We start from the raw sequence: 16,998 nt of genomic DNA, 5'->3' as shown, positions 1-16,998 counted from the left end.
AGTGAGCTCCCGTGACTTGTCCCAGCTTCTGCCAACCTAGCAGTTCAAAAGCACATAAAATATGCAAGTAGAAAAATAGGAACCACCTTTTGGTGGGAAGGGAACAGCGTTCCGTGCGCCTTCGGCGTTGAGTCATGCCGGCCACATGACCACGGAGACGTCTTCGGACAGCGCTGGTTCATCAGCTTTGAAATGGAGATGAGCACTGCCCCCTAGAGCCAGGAACAACTAGCACACCTTTACCTTCTTCTTATCTTACCTTAACTTCTTACCTTAGAGAGTCCAAAGATTTTTTTTTATGTATGAGATACTGCCATGACCTATGGGGTGAAGACCTTAAATCAACCAGCAGTTTGAGCTGTCAACGTGCCATCATTGCAAGCCTTAAAAGCACACGCAGAGTCCTCCTTACCACTAAATATATCAACTGGAAAGCCAAATCCAATATTGGAGAAGACATTCAGCACTGATGACCCTCAAGAGCTCCAAAGAAGGGGTCAACCTTTATTTTGTTCTCTGCAAATGCTCCAGAGTGAATGTCCACAAAGCTGGTAGTTTAGAGGCCCAGGATCTACAAGCAGACCTTGTCCTGTCTGCTTTGCTTCGGTTCTTCTCTTACTTACATTTGCTGAGAAAGAACTTGCTAAAAAGAGATATGCCCAAGTAGGTTGTAGGAACAGTTTGGGGGCTGGTTGAATGGGGATCTAATTCTCCCTCACTTAACCAGGGATGTGTCAATTGAGACCATCATTGCCCCCTAACGACCTGAGTTGAGAACGACAGGCGGGTTTAAGGTAATACAAATCTTGCCAGTTTTACTAAGGAAGATGCTCTTTCCTGAACTTACCTTGGGCACTCACATTGCAGCCCTGGTCAAAAGGGCCCAGCAGAGATTATATGACTTGAGACTTCTCGGGAAACAACAACTGGATGGAAAACTCCTGGTGACCTTCTACCGCTGCACCGTAGAGAGTATTTTAACTTAGTGCCTCTGTGTCTACTTTGCCAATTGCTCAGTGGGAGATAGGATGCACTCCAGAGGGTCAACGTCATTGCCCAGAGGATCATGGGTTGCCCTCTCCCGCTCTTTGGAAGAACTTTATAGCTCCCACTGCCTTAAGAAAGTTCAAAACATCCTTAAAGATCCATCTCATCCTGGGCACCCTTTTTTTTTTTTTTTGAACTATTACCATTTGGCAGCCGGTACCGGACAATAAAAACAAGGACAAATCTGCTGAAAAACTGCTTAGACCACTAACTATATTGAACTCTGCTGTATAGCGCAATATTAACGCAGTATCAGGGGTTTTCAATTTAATTGCATCGAATGTGAAGGATGTACGTTTGTGTTTTTATTTTTATAGTTTTTCTTATGTACGATATACACCGAAGATGGCATTTAATTTCGTTGTCCGAGGTGCAATGACAATAAAGTACTACTACTATTACTTTCCCAGGTTCAGTTTAGAATCAATGTTATTTTGGGGAGGCAGGTGGAGGACGCGGCATTTTTGAATCTTCCGCAGCTTTCTTGGCGCATCGGTCTCAAATTCAAGATGTAACAAAGCGTTCACAAAAATAGACTTTGAATAATTGTACTACTAAATATGTATAAAATATGAATAACAGTGGAACTTAAGGGGCGATTAGGGAAATATATGGCTTAGTGGCTAACACTCCTGCCTAAGATATATACAGCCCGGGTTCAAATCCCAGTAAGGGTATGGCTAGTTGATGAGAGCTAATTAGCTCGAAATAGATCTATACTAGTCTCCCTTTATTTATTTATCAGTACAAATAAAACACAAATATAAAAGGCAACATTAAAAATAAAAATATGGTTTTCTGCCTGCATGGTCTTCTGTGATGAAGCCAAAGGACAGAAAGAGGGAGTAGTGACCTTCCTCCCATATTTAGGCATACCAGGGGTTGTAACACTAATACATATACACACACACACACACACACACACACACACACACACACACACATATATATATATATATATATATAAAGATATATTAATCTAAACATGTGTATTAATGGTAGAATTATATGGATTGAAGAACTGGAAAGAACATGAATGGAAATCCTTTCAATGTATAAATGATTGTGATTGATACTAAAACTGTATAAGGGGATATTGAAAAATGGAAGAACGTTGATTTAACTATGGAAATATGAACAACAAAATAGGTGGAAAACACGTCTTTGAATACTATAACGATACGACAGGGGTAAAAAAAAGTTAAAATAGGGATCGAAAATAGTGGGGGGAAATAATAGTTATATATTAACGTTAAGATATACAAAAGGACAGAAAGGAAGGGTGATAATAAAAGACATGTATAAATAATATGAAACAATGGAAATGTAAGATTTAGGAATGATAAGACTATGTTTATCTGTACGTTGAAATGTATGTTACCCAGTTACCACACCATTCATACATTGAGATGTATAAACAATATAAAAAATAAAAATTGGATTGAAAAAAAAAAGGATGTAGATGTTGGCGATGCAGCAAAATCTTTGTCCTCTTCTCGGATTTTGGGAGATCCGGGTTCAAACGAAGGGCGAAGAACTTCAGTCTTCAGTGGCCTCGAGGACTTCTGGAAATCTGTACGTTGATGGAATATTTGGTGGCTCTTTTTTTAGGGAGAAAGGGGTGTGCCTGGAGAGATTGGTCCATTGGGGAAAAGAGGTTCTCAAGGTGGAATGGGATTCCCTGGGACATCCGGTGATCCAGGACCCAAAGGACAGCTGGTGAGTAGATGCGTGCAGTAGCTGCTGACGTTTGTTGGTTGATATCGCTCTTCAGGCCAAGAAAAGCGAGTCCTTCTGCTGCTGGGTGATTGATGGGGCAGGTAGAGAGGATAGAGCTGCCAAACATCTGATCTTCTGCATTCAATTTCCTGAAGTTACGTGGGCTGTCCATGCCAGGTTCTTCTTCATCTCCTCTCCTATTCCTGGGGATCAGCCCCTGCCAAATATGCTTAGATTAAGACATCAAGTACAGCAAAGCCCACCGAAGCTGGGAGAGACAAGCAGACTTCTTTCCAAGCCAAGCTATGATAGCGGAGGAGAGGATGGTTTTGTTTTGAGAGCTAAAAAAAACCCCATCTGGGTTTTTTTTGGGGGGGGGGGCGCATTTTTCTTTCCCGATTTCTACAAAAAGGGAAATTCAGACTGTTCATCTTTTTTGGCATCATCTCCTCTTGTTGTTCCTCCTTCTGCTCCTTGAAAAATCTATCTAGGGAGACTTCGGTGAATCAGGATTACCAGGGATTGCTGGGCTCTTTGGGCCAAAGGTGAGTTGCTACCTTCCCTAATAAGGTCGTGCCAAGTTCTTGATTCAGAGACAGGCCATGTTTTGTGTCAGGGGTCTACATCCGGGGTGAAATCCAGCAGGTTCTGGAGAACTGGTAGTGGAAATTTTGGGTAGTTCGGAGAACCGGCAAATGCTACCTCTGGCTAGTCCCAGAGTGAGATGAGAGTGGAGATTTTGAATATCCTTCCCCAGGAGTAGGGAGGGAATGGAGATTTTACAGTATCCTTCCCCTGGAGTGAGTGGGAATGGAGATTTTGCAGTGTCCTTCCCCAGGAGTAGGGAGGGAATGGAGATTTTACAGTATCCTTCCCCTGGAGTGAGTGGGAATGGAGATTTTGCAGTGTCCTTCCCTTGGAGTGGGGAGGGAATGGAGATTTTGCAGTGTCCTTCCCTTGGAGTGGGGAGGGAATGGAGATTTTGCAGTATCCTTCCCCTGGAGTGGGGAGGGAATGGAGATTTTACAGTATCCTTCCCCTGGAGTGAGTGGGAATGGAGATTTTGCAGTGTCCTTCCCCTGGAGTGGGGAGGGAATGGAGATTTTACAGTATCCTTCCCCTGGAGTGAGTGGGAATGGAGATTTTGCAGTATCCTTCCCCTGGAGTGGGGAGGGAATGGAGATTTTGCAGTGTCCTTCCCCCGGAGTGGGGAGGGAATGGAGATTTAGCAGTGTCCTTCCCCTACCACGCCCACCAAGCCATGCCCACCAAGCCATGCCCACCGAACCGGTAGTAAAAAAAGAAAGAATTTCGTCACTGGTCTACTGTACAGAGAAAGCTTGACCATGAGTGCTGAACCTGCTCACAAAATGGCAGCTGCGGAAGGTTGATCTCCACGCACATTGAGTGGGACCACTTATGAATGACCTCCTGTCCTCTAGAGGCAGACTTAAGTTTCTTCCCTGCCACCTACTCTGAGTACAGCTTCAATTTCTGTTTGGGGTCACGGCCCATTTCAGAAGGAAGGGAAAGAGAGAGAAATAACAGCAGAGGTGTTTGCAGCTTGGATGTAAGGTGCCATCCTACTTCGGGATCTTTTTAAATATTATTTAAAGTCTTCATTTAACGGCCTCATGATCCCTTTTCGGGGTGGAGTCTGGTCAACTCAATGGAGCTAACAGAGTTTATTGGCCGGATGCCTTACCTGTTGCCAATGGGGAGTTTTGTTCGGCAGATATATTTTCTCATTGCGCCCAGAGCCAGAAATATCTGCCTCTACCTAGGATCAAACTCACAGCCTCCTGATTGTGAGGCGACAGCTCCACCTCTAGGCCACTGCACCAATCCTTTTAAAGTATTATTTGAAATGGTCGTACTTTTCAAAATAGGAAAAGCGATAACCGAAGGAGATCATGTCCAAGGGTTGGATGGGACTCTCACCTGGTTATTTTCACCCAATGTTTCTTTCTCTCAATAGGGGCCACCTGGAGATCTTGGCTTCAAGGGCATCCAGGGCCCTAAAGGCCCCCAAGGACTCTGGGTGAGTTGAAGACTTGACCCCTTTTGCCTTGACCTTCATCTCTCTGAAGCTAGTTTCTTCTGAAAGATGGGGAGCTGCATCTTCCAGACCCACTTCTGTCTCTTCTGCACACCCCATAACCGAGCTGCTGAAACAGGACAGGCAAAGGGCCAGGTTTTTGACTTGTTTGGTGGTCAATCGTGATAGAGACAGCTTTCTTCTTGGTGGCCAAACACGTTTAGCCATATCCTACCAGGTGGTCACCACCTCACCAAATTCCTCAATCAGTCAGCCTTACCTGCTGGAATCGAGTCCATAGAATCAACAGAAGAGTGAGTTCCTCAGTAGTCGTAGTCCAAGGGATGGGTTTGTTAGAAGATTGGGTGGTCTTCTCCTCCACCTACTTTCCCTGAAAAATCTTCCCTCTACCCAGAAAAGGGGAAATACCTGTAACAACAAGCAGCTCCTATTCTGGGCCTGGTAGCCCTTCCTGGGTCATCTGAAAGTCCAAATTCCTTAGCTGAGCTTCTGGACATTGGGCAGATCTTTGAAACCCACCTGGTGCTATTGGTCAGAAAACCAGGTTGGGCTCAAAAGCTAAAGGAGCTGGATAGACACCACCAGGAAACACAGAGCTGGAGACCATTCCAGGAAAGAGAAGTAGAGTTCTTACAGTGATATATCTTATCCATTGAATACATGAATTGATTGTTTGTTTTCGTAGGGCTCAGAAGGTGTCATTGGTCCAGTTGGGATTTCAGGCCCACCAGGAAACTCTGTAAGTGTCTCTCTCCCTCTTCCATTCATCTTCTTAAGATTAGCACATTTTCTCTCAAGGTGCGGTGGGATTTTCTACGGCCATCATTGCTGTCCTATTCTCAACACTCACCCCTTCCTGATGGGGAGGTGCCCTTTATAAAAACAAAACAAAATTCAAAATCCACAGTTCCTCCTCCTTAGCTTGAGACTGTGACGGCTCTGCCCCTTTTCGAATGAAAGTGGACTTCTCTTCAAAGCTGGTGCAGATCCTTCAACCTCCAGTGTGATCCAGAAGACTTACAACTCTGGTTCTTATTGACTAATGTCTTGAATTATTGCAATGATTCCTATGTCGCATGGTCTTTGGGTCTTCCGTTGCGATCTGTCCCCCATGCAGCATCCCAAGGCATTACCAGGAAAATTGTGATGGTACACAACTGTGTGTGTATCTTTCATTCCAAAACTGAGATCTGAAAGTTGATCCATTTAGACCATGAAACTACAGCCTCAGATTTTCGCTTTGCCTGAACATAGAAAAGTAATATTTAAAGTAGAAATGGGCATCTAATACAGCCAGATTTTTTGAGCAATGGCCTCTTGATGTCAAGCCAAGCTGTTGGAGGTGATATGAGCTGAAGCCCAAGCATCTGGAAGGCACCATCGTTCCTCCTTCTCAGTCAACAAAGTTGTCCTACTTGGCTTTCCTCCCATGGTCATCTTTTTCACACATGATGCTTTCTAGACAATTTTAACCCTTCAGTCCAGCAACTTAGATACAGATTAGCAGAGTTGGAAGGGACCTTGTAGGTCATCTAGCCCAACCCCCTGCTCAAGCAGGAGACCCTACCCCTTTTGAGACAAATGGGTTGTCCAATCTCTTCTTAAAATCCTCCAGTGATGGAGCAACCACAACTTCTGAAGGCAAACTGTTCTCGATCTTTCTCACGCTTGGGGCTGGTTCACACTTCAGTGACTTCGGAGCTTTTTATTATATTGGAATGTGCAGACTTCTTACACGTGTAACAGGTGTGCATTTTGTCACCTTTTGCCCCCCCAGGGTCCTAAAGGAGAGAAAGGGAGCCCAGGGGAAACGGTGAGTGTTGTCCATTCTGTGCCATGGGTGTGAAAGTCATTTTGCACCCACACGCTTTGGTCTCGACTCTTCTGCGGAGGACCTTTTACATTTACAATAGCAGAGTTGGAAGGGACCTTGGAGGTCTTCTAGTCCAACCCCCTGCCTAGGCAGGAAACCCTATACCGTTTCAGACAAATGGCTATCCAACATCTTCTTAAAGACTTCCAGTGTTGGGGCATTCACAAGTTCTGGAGGCAACTTCTGTTCCACTGATGAATTGTCCTGTTTTCATCTCCTTTTTTGTTTCCTTTTCCAGGGTCTCCAAGGTCCAAGGGTAAGTATGACTTCTTTCTTTCTTTCTTTCTTTCTTTCTTTCTTTCTTTCTTTCTTTCTTTCTTTCTTTCTTTCTTTCTTTCTTTCTTTCTTTCTTTTCAAGAGGCAGCTGGATGTTTTTCTTTGAAGAGGTTTCGCTTCTCATCCAAGAAGCTTCTTCAGCTCTGGCGTAGCTAAATGTCTATGGAGATTCTCAGTCGTCCTGGTCATGGTTTATCCCAAAGGTGCTTTCTTTCAAAAGGCAACTGGACTTGTAGACTGTAGGATTCAGGTGACTCTGAGGGCACAGATAAAACCTCCAAGTGGCCTCAATGATGCTCAGAACGACTCCCAACGACCAGATGACTGCCAGAAATATAAATCCTTCTTCCCTTTCCCGCCATTCAGCCAGAACCGAAGAAGCTTCTTGGATGAGAAGAAAAACATCTTCAAGCAAAAGAAGAAAGTCCAGTTGCCTTTTGAAAGAAAGCACCTTTGGGACCGTGAAGAAAATGGGTGTGTGTGTGTGTTTGTGTGAAAAAGAGAAAGACAACTTTGGAAGAGAGGCTCCTGTCCTGCCCTCATTCACAATGATGTTTTGCATCTCCACTTCAGCCACTGGCAGTTCAGGTTGCGAAGGATCAATCGTGATTTATCTTGAACTTGTCTTCCTAGGGTATCCCAGGACCTCGCGGACCTCCAGGCCCCCCGGTATGTATTTAAAATATAATTTGGGTTTTTGTTGCGTTTGTCTTCGAAAGCACACCAGGATGGCCCAAGCTTTCCTGCAGCTGGGCTGCGGAACCTGAATGCTAGAGGTAGCAATAGCAATAGTAATAGCACTTATATGCCGCTCTACAGAATCGAACTGCTGGCAGTGGGCAGAATTGGCCTGCAACACTGCATTCTAACCACTGCACCATCACAGCTGATAGATAGATGAGAGAGAGAGAAAGAAAGAAAGAAGGAGAGAGAGTGGGAGAGAGAGAGAGAAAGAAGAGAGAGAAAAAAAGAATAGAGAGGGGAAGAGGGAGAGAGAGGGAGAGAGAGAGAGAGAAATAGCACATATACCGCTCTACAGTGTTTTACAGCCCTCTCTAAGCAGTTACAGAGTCAGCCTCTTGCCCCCAACAATCTGCGTCCTCATTTGACCCACCTCGGAAGGATGGAAGGCTGAGTCAACCTTGAGCCTGGTGAGATTCGAAATGCCACATTGCAGGTGCCCAGCAGCCAGCAGATGTAGCCTGCAGTACCAAACTCTAACCACTGCGCCACCGTGGCTCATGTTCTTTCTTTACAACCTAACCTAAAACATCCGACAGATAGCTTTCCAACTCGACCTCTCTCTCTGTTCCTGCTAGTCCTGCGTGGCCATCGACAGCTAAGAATTTTATCTTGATTTAACTTGCTTAATGCTTCCTACTTCATCTCTTATCTTTACAGGGCCCACCAGGAATTCACGCTATGTTGGTAAGTTTTCGGAATCCTCACTAGCTGTAGAATTCTACAAGTTTGGGACGTTTATGGCAAACCACCCCAAATGAAACCATGACATTATAGGTTACAGGAGACTGTGCGGTTCTTACTTCATTCAAGCATCACAATCTTCCCCTCTGGACATTTCAGCATGTATTCTATCTGCATGGACTTTCTCCTTCAAGTCCACCATAACTACCATATTTTTCAGAGTATTAAGATGCTCTGAAGTATAAGACACACCTAGCTTTTGGGGAGGAAAACATAATCTGCCTCCCAGCAATTTGCCTCCTTGCAGCAAACAGCAGCCTGTTTCAGCTTCAGCTTCAGCACAGCCTGATTAGCACAAGCAGCTGATTGTCGGTTGGATCGGCCTCCTGACCATCAGCTGTTTCAGGCTGCAGGGATTGCCATTGCCTATTGCCGCCTCTGCGCGCCTCATTTTCAGCCCATTCCTGGCGGCGGGGATCGGAATGGGCGGGGATCGGAATGGGTGGAAAATGGGCACACGGAGGCCAAAAATGGGGTGCACAGAGGCCAAAAATGGGTGCATGGAAGCAGCAATAGGCTACAGCAATCCCTGTAGCCTGAAGCAGCTGATGGTCGGGAGGTCGATCCAACCGACAACCAGCTGCTTGTGCTAATCAGGCTGTGCTGAAGCTGAAACTGAAACAAGCTGTTTGCTGTTTGCTGCAAGGAGGCAAATTGCTGGGAGGCAGAGGCCAAAGGGTGGGGGGCCAGCAGCCCAGCAGGGCTATATTTGGTGTATAAGACGCACCCAAATTTTCACCCTCTTTTAGGAAGTGTGTCTTATACGCTGAAAAATACGGTATGTCTTTTCTCCTCTAATCCAGGGGCAAGATGACTTTGATGCCGATTTCCACTCCATGTTGACTGCCAGTGCTGTCTTCAGATCAGAGGTAAGCCATGAGAGCTGTATAATTTATTTTTCAATTTTAAAAATATAAACGTAAGCAGTGTATCGTCTGGGTACGAAAAATTCTGTGCAACATCCTTCCATAGATTATAATACATTGAACCGTTAAAACATTGTAAAGTTCTACATTTCCTTCTTAACATGTCATCTAATGAAAATACAATAATAACATTAAACATAATTATTCTCATCATGCTAATACCAACAATTGTCATTTTATTCTTATCTCTATCTTGATACATTTTCTATTCTTGTTACTTTCTTCTTCTATTTCCAATTTCCTTTTTTATTCTCTAACCATTGGTAAAACGCTTTCCATATCATATCATAATCAGATTGTTCTTTCCGCTTAATTGCCAATGTCACTCGGTTCATTTCTGCACATTTTAATATTTTCCTAATCACCTCTTCCTCAGTAGGAATCTCTTCACTTTTCCAGTATTGTGCAAATACAATTCTAGTGTCAGGGTTCCAAAAAACACCCCCAACAAAATACAACTCCAAGGCTTGAGTTCCCTCAAAGTTCCACTTTATTAGAGATGTCATGTTGGCACATCTGGGAAAACCCGAATCTGAAAGCTTCCAGGTTTTCTCACCCAGTTGAAAGTTCAAGCTCCTGCCCCAACACCCATAAGTTCATTACATGGTCCAATCTTCCACTGCCACGAAGATAGATTCCTCCCATCCAGTTCTGGCCAGGTGCAGAGACAAAGGATGACCTTGACTCTCCAAGAAGAATGTTATTATGGCTACATATCACCCAACTCCATATAATTCCGCCCTCCCATTTTCCCACCATAGAAAGTGTGGCAGGCGTGAAATCCAAAAAGAAAAGGTATGACATCTAGCTGCGGTTAATATATGAATAATTAAATATGTATTCTCTTTATTATAAGTTTCAGGTAAAATCCCCAACAAACTTATTTCTGGTTTTAACTCAATACGTTGTTTTATCATCTTCTCCAACCATATCTTTATTTCTGTCCAATGCTTCTTTGCTTCTCCACATGTCCACCCTGTATGATAGTAAGACCCAGTATCTGGTGGCACTTCCAACATTTATCTGAGTTGACTTTAAACATCTTTGCCAACCTCTGAAATGCCAGGTGTGTGTGTGTGTGTGTGTGTGTGTGTGTGTGTGTGTGTGTAGCATCGGCCATTGCAAAGAATCCATCCGTGTCTTCTCTCTTTCCTGGCAGAGCTACGAACAGATGGATCTCCCAGCGATGGATCAAGGAGGGGAGATCTTTAAGACCCTGCACTACCTCAGTGTCCTCATCCAGAGCATCAAGAGGCCCGTGGGGACAAAGGAGAATCCTACCCGTATTTGTAAAGACCTCATGAACTGTGAACAAAAGATGCAGGATGGTAAGCCCTCCATCTGCTCCAGGGTGGACAACAGGCAGAATAATGTCCTCCAAGATCTACATGCTCAAAGAGGAGGAGGAGGAGGAGGTTGATGGACTTTATGAGGTGTCTAGATTTGCATCTATTTGGGCCAAAGCTGAACAAAGCTGTAAGGTCTTGATTTCATTCCTTCATGAATTTTCTCCCCAACCAGCTAAACATGAGCCAAGAGTTGTGTGGCGGCAGCCAAAAAAGCGATGTACCTGCCAGTCGTTAATTGCATTAACAGAGGGATTGACTTAAGATCAAGGGAGGTACTAATACCACTCTATAAAACCCTAGTAAGACCACACCTAGAGTACTGCATCCAGTTTTGGTCATCACATTATGAAAAAACATGTGGAGACTTTGGAAAGAGTGCAGAGAAGAGCAACGAAGAGGATTAGGGGACTGGAGACTAAAACATATGAAGAATGGTTGCGGGAACTGGGTATGTTTAGCTTAAGAGAAAGAAGGACTAGGGGAGACATGATAGCAGTCTTCCAATATCTCAGGGGCTGCCCCAAAGAAGAGGGAGTCAAGCTATTCTCCAAAGCACCTGAGTGTAAGACAAGAAGCAACAGATGGAAACTAATCAAGGAGAGAAGCAACTTAGAACTAAGGAGAAATTTCCTGACAGTGAGAACAATGAATCAGTGGAACACCTTGCCTCCAGAAGTTGTGAATGCTCCAACACTGGAAGTTTTTAAGAAGAGGTTGGATCACCATTTGACTGAAGTAGTGTAGGGTTTCCTGCCTAAGCAGTGGCTTGGACTAGAAGATCTCCAAGGTCCCTTCTGACTCTGTTCTTCTGTTCTGTTATTCTGCAATTGGTTTGAGGATGCGGGCCTACACAAAGTGCAGTTTAAACAGGTAGAATAAAAGAAATGAAAGATTAAAGGATGCTGATATTAGTTGAAGGTCTCATCTTGGTTGTTTGGTAGCTTCCATGCTGTTCTTCTCCAGAACTTTGGCAAAGTCAATGGCCTTCTCAAAGATACCACTACACCAGGATCTGGCCTCAACATGTTATTTTCCTCTCCTCTTCTTCAGGTCTGTACTGGATTGACCCAAATCTCGGCTGTGCCTCGGATAGCATTCAGGTCACCTGCAACTTCGCCCAAGGAGGTCAAACCTGCCTCAACCCTATCACAACGTCAAAGGTACATGAAAGGCACACGCCGTTTCTAGGAAAGCCGCGAAAACGTGGCGTTTCACATGCCGCCCAACTCTAAATGGGAACACGGTGGCTCAGTGGCTGAGACACTGAGCTTGCCGATCGGAAAGGTCAGCAGTTTGGGGGTTCGAATCCCTAGCGCCGCTTAACGGAGTGAGCTCCCGTGACTCATCCCAGCTTCTGCCAACCTAGCAGTTCGAAAGCAGGTAAAAAATGCAAGTAGACAAATAGGAACCACCTTTGGTGGGAAGGGAACAGCGTTCCATGCGCCTTCGGGGGCATTGAGTCATGCCAGCCACATGACCACGGAGACGTCTTCAGACAGCGCTGGCTCTTCGGCTTTGAAACGGAGATCAGCACCGCCCCCTAGAGTCAGGAACGGCTAGCACAGATGTGCGAAGGAAACCTTTACCAACTCTAAACACAAGGACATTTTTATTTTCGGAAAATGCCTTTGGGGCGCAGAGATGTTTCTCGGAAAGGCCGATAATGTATCCTGGGCTTGGCTGGGTCCTTTCCCATTTAATTTTTTTTTTTCCAATTCCAATAAAATCTTTGCAAAAAAAAAATAAAAATTTAAAAGCAGGCAGATGGGGAACGTGGCACGTGGCTGACACGTTGCTTATCCTCGCCGTAATACCACGTCCCAATTGTTTTAAGCTTTTAAATATAGGAAGCTCTTCCTTAAGCTGAACCTGGAAAGGAATAACTAGCTAGTGACTTTTTTTTTTTTTTAAAAGAAAAAGACCGAAGTGATATTTTGGCTCAGTTGAAAACAAGGCATTCTTTTCATGGGCAACCTCAAGCAATACTTAGCCTGGAGCAAAACCATTTGTGAAAAAAAGCAAAGCAATATCTCTTTTTGTCCCCCCGCCCACGGTCTAAACAGAATCGGGGTTGAGAATGTGAGATTCTGCTGGTTAATGTTATTTCCCGTTCCAAGCAGCAAGTAAAGTTTTTTTGTGAATGGGTCTTGCATTCAAAGCAGCCAGATTCATTGATTAAAATAGAGACATTAGCAAGGCTTGGCTGCAGGAAGTTCACTTTGTCCATGGGAAGGACGACTCTTAGTGCAAATCCATGCTTATCTGTCCATAGCACTTATATACCGCTTCACGGTGCTTTTGCAGCCCTCTCTAAGCGGTATACAGAGTCAGCCTCTTGCCCCCAACAACCTGGGTCCTCATTTTACCCACCACTGAAGGACGGAAGGCTGAGTCAATCTTGAGCCGGTCAGGATCGAACTGCTGGCAGTCAGCAGAATTAGCCTGTGATGCTGCAGTCTAACCACTGTGCCACCACAGCAGATAGATAGATAGATAGATGGATGGATGGATGGATGGATGGATGGATGGATGGATGGATGGATAGAATGGATAGATAGATAGATAGATAGATAGATAGATAGATAGATAGATAGATAGATAGATAGATAGATGATAGATGATAGATAGATAGATAGATAGATAGATAGATAGATAGATAGATAGATGATAGATAGATAGATAGATAGATAGATAGATGGATGGATGGATGGATGGATGGATGGATAGATAGATGATAGATAGATAGATAGATGGATGGATGGATGGATGGATGGATGGATGGATGGATAGATAGATAGATAGATAGATAGATAGATGATAGATAGATAGATGATAGATAGATAGATAGATAGATAGATAGATAGATAGATAGATAGATAGATAGATAGATAGATGGATAGATAAGATAGATGATAGATGGATGGATGGATGGATGGATGGATAGATAGATGATAGATAGATAGATAGATAGATAGATAGATAGATAGATAGATAGATAGATAGATAAGAGTCAGATAGAGGATAGATAGATGAATGATAGATAGATAGATAGATAGATGATAGATAGATAGATAGATAGATAGATAGATAGATAGATAGATAGATAGATAGATAGATAGATAGATAGATGATAGATGATAGATGATAGATGATAGATGATAGATGATAGATGATAGATGGATGGATGGATGGATGGATGGATAGATAGACATGCTGAAGGTGCCTGAGTTTTATACCCTCTGTTGGGTCCCACCTTAGAGTTTCCTGTTCCTGTACAAGAAATGTATCCCATTGGCTGTCAGACTCCCAGGGGGCAGGGGCCTTGGCTAACTTTGTAGGCTGTCTGTCTTTTGAGTCCCAAGCTTGGTTGACTCTTGCTGGGTGATGATGTCATGAAAGGGCTTTGGGATTCCTAGTGTGGATCTGCCTGAAGGAGGTAGATCTTTCTTATATAGAATACACTGGCTCAGGCCTTAATGGCCCATTGACAAAGGGGCAGGAAGCTGCAGGGAGCTGCTTAGTCTTTGAAACATGTTGCCTTTTCTCATCCAGGGAAATAGAATATTCTGCCTCTTTAATCTTTCCTAAAATATTTAGGAGAGGGAGGGGAGGGTGCTAACTTCCTACAGTTGGTTCATGCATGAAGGCCTCAAGATGTTCCTCCTGGCCAGGATGCTGAGTCCAGGCTTTATCCTAAAGTCATGTCCTTCCCCTTTCTCCAGCTGGACTTCGATATTGGAAGAGTACAGATGAATTTCCTTCACCTCCTGAGCTCTGAAGTCGTTCAGAACATCACTATCCATTGCTTGAACATGCCGGTTTGGCCGGAAGGACCGTCCGAAGGGACCTCTGTCCGCTTCAAGGCCTGGAACGGGCAGCTCTTTGAGCCGGGAGGGCAACTCACGCCGGACGTTGTGGTGAACCATTGCAAGGTACGGAAATTTTCCAGGAGAAAGAGTTGGGTGCTACTACCCCACCGAGTGGAAGATGCTGTGATTTCATAATCAAGATCTATAAGTATCTACCCTTAACAGGGTCTCCTTCCCCAAAGTGCAGCCGTTGACAGGTTGAAGGCGTTTTCGTCTTTTGGGTTGCTTTTATTATCCAGAGCAGAGATAGATGCTCTGACCCAGGCTTCCTTAACAAGCATGAAACAGAGTCTGTGTCCCTCTTTTATTTACACGACCGTGAATTCCTTTCATTCACAGTCAGCCAGGCTTGGCGAACAGTCTTTCCAAGGAATGTTTATCCACACGAACCTTATCTCGCTCGGAGAGCTGCCAGATAACTAAGTTTCCAAACGCAGGGCAAAGGAAAACTTGGCACAGAGTCTCTTATAGTCACAAACAGAACTTTCCACTCTTGGAACGACCGAAGGAATGAATTGTTTCCTGCAAAAGCCCCCTCCCCATTCGCTCCTCTTTTGTTTCCTCTGGGAGGGGCCAATCACCTCCGAGGTGTAAGTTTTACTCTTAAGTCGACCCTGCTTTCTTAGCCGTTCTTGTCTTCTGGCAGCTCTGCACATGCACACACTGGGAACAGGCTCCAGCTGTTCTTCTGCCTTACTGCTGTCTATCTCCCTCTCTGCCTCCGACACAGAGCCCTTGTCTGAGCTTTCCTCAACTCCCAGGACTGGCCCATCTTCCTCCTCACTCTCCAACTCCGCTGCCAGCTTCACTGGCCGCTGGCGGGCCACAACAGTAGACAGATCAGGTTCAAATCCTGCTGAACCCAACTCAGCATGGCTCCCTGCCAGTAAATTGTGGGCGCTGTCTACAAGACTTGTCACACAGGTGTTTTTTTTTCAAAAGGCAGATTTTTCTTGGAAGACGTTGAGCTTTTCATCCAAGAAGCTTCTTCAGCTCTGACTGCATAGTGGGGAATGGAAGGATTCAGTCAGTCAGAGCTCCTTCTCCTTCACCTTCTCCTTCACTACCTCCTCCTCCTTCCTCCTCTTCCCCCTTTTTTCTTTGTGGTCAGAGAGGTTGACCTACAGTCAGATTACCTCCTCCTCCTCCTCCTCTTCTCCCAAAGGTGCTTCCTCAAAAGGCAACTGGACTTTCCTGGTTTTGTTTTTTCTTTGAAAACGTTTTGCTTCTCATCCAAGCCGCTTCTTCGGTTCTGAAGAACTGCAGCAGAACCGAAGAAGCTCCTTAGGGTGAGAAGCGAAAGGCATTCAAAGACAAAAACAAAACCAGGAAAGTCCAGTTGCCTTTTGAAAAAGCACCTTTGGGACAACCATGACCTGGAGGACGGAGAACCTCCATAAGCATCTACAAGGCTTCAGCTTGTCTCTCTGTGTTAGGTTGACTTTTTGATAAAAAGGCAAAAGCGCCCCCTGCTGGTAGCCTGAAGGAACTGAATGCTGCTGAGCTCTAAAATTGAAATTGTATCTATGATGCAAGAGATCATCACTCTTTGCATCTTCTATTACGGTTGGGGTTACTATTGTGGTTGTACACGAAGCATCTTGAGAAAGCGGAGAATGAGAAGAGCAGCTCTGGAGAAAGATATTTAGCATTTTTATCCTGCTGTTTTTATGCTCATCCTATTCATTCTAGGGCAGGCTGAGTGTCTGATTGCATGGATGGCTAGGTAGACAGATGGATGGATGGATGGATTAATGCATGGATTGGTGTATGTATGGATGGATAGATGAATGGATAGATGGATAGATGGATTAATGCATGGATTGGTGTATGTATGGATGGATAGATGAATGGATGGATGGATAGATGGATTAATGCATGGATTGATGTATGGATGGATGGGTAGATGAATGGATGGATGCATGAGTGGATAGATGGATTAATGCATGGGTGGGTGGGTGGGTGCATGGATGGATGGATAGATGGGTGGATGGATGCATTGATAGATGCATAGATGGATGGATAGATGCATGGGTGGATGGATGAATGGATAGATGCGTGGATGGATGAATGAATAGATGGATAGATGGGTAGATGGATGGATGCATGGATGCATGGATAGATGGATGAATGGATACATGTGTGGATGGATGGATGGATAGATGGGTGGATGGATGCATGGATAGATGCATGGATGGATGAATGGATGGATAGATGGGTGGATGGATGGGTGGATGGATGCATGAACAGATGGATGGATGGATGGATAGATGGGTGGATGGATGCATGAATAGATGGATGGATGGATGGATGGATGGATGGATGGATGGATGGATAGATGGGTGGATGGATGAATGGATAGAAGGATGGATGGATAGACGGACAGATTATGTGC

General features: G+C 44.5%; 1 protein-coding gene across 4 annotated transcripts in view; it reads left to right on the top strand.

Moving 5' to 3' along the window:
- COL27A1 (collagen type XXVII alpha 1 chain) overlaps nucleotides 1-16,998 on the top strand; it is a 203,511-nt gene that overhangs the window by 135,134 nt on the left and 51,379 nt on the right. For all 4 annotated transcript variants that reach the window (XR_014176514.1, XM_081967198.1, XM_081967197.1 and 1 more), the window contains 12 exons: nucleotides 2,659-2,766; nucleotides 3,258-3,311; nucleotides 4,745-4,807; nucleotides 5,511-5,564; nucleotides 6,603-6,638; nucleotides 6,937-6,954; nucleotides 7,608-7,643; nucleotides 8,376-8,402; nucleotides 9,263-9,328; nucleotides 10,545-10,713; nucleotides 11,785-11,894; nucleotides 14,457-14,666. Coding sequence is in view for 3 of the 4 variants with exons in the window: in XM_081967198.1 (XP_081823324.1) it covers nucleotides 2,659-2,766; nucleotides 3,258-3,311; nucleotides 4,745-4,807; nucleotides 5,511-5,564; nucleotides 6,603-6,638; nucleotides 6,937-6,954; nucleotides 7,608-7,643; nucleotides 8,376-8,402; nucleotides 9,263-9,328; nucleotides 10,545-10,713; nucleotides 11,785-11,894; nucleotides 14,457-14,666 (951 nt within the window). In the remaining variant the exon portion in view is untranslated. The remainder of the gene's footprint in view (nucleotides 1-2,658; nucleotides 2,767-3,257; nucleotides 3,312-4,744; nucleotides 4,808-5,510; nucleotides 5,565-6,602; nucleotides 6,639-6,936; nucleotides 6,955-7,607; nucleotides 7,644-8,375; nucleotides 8,403-9,262; nucleotides 9,329-10,544; nucleotides 10,714-11,784; nucleotides 11,895-14,456; nucleotides 14,667-16,998) is intronic.

This window comes from Natrix helvetica, assembly GCF_964273705.1.
Source record: "Natrix helvetica genome assembly, chromosome: 15".
In the NCBI taxonomy this organism is placed as follows: Eukaryota; Metazoa; Chordata; class Lepidosauria; order Squamata; family Natricidae; genus Natrix; species Natrix helvetica.
Note: the sequence above shows the minus strand (reverse complement) of the source record. Positions and strands in the feature narration are given on the sequence as shown.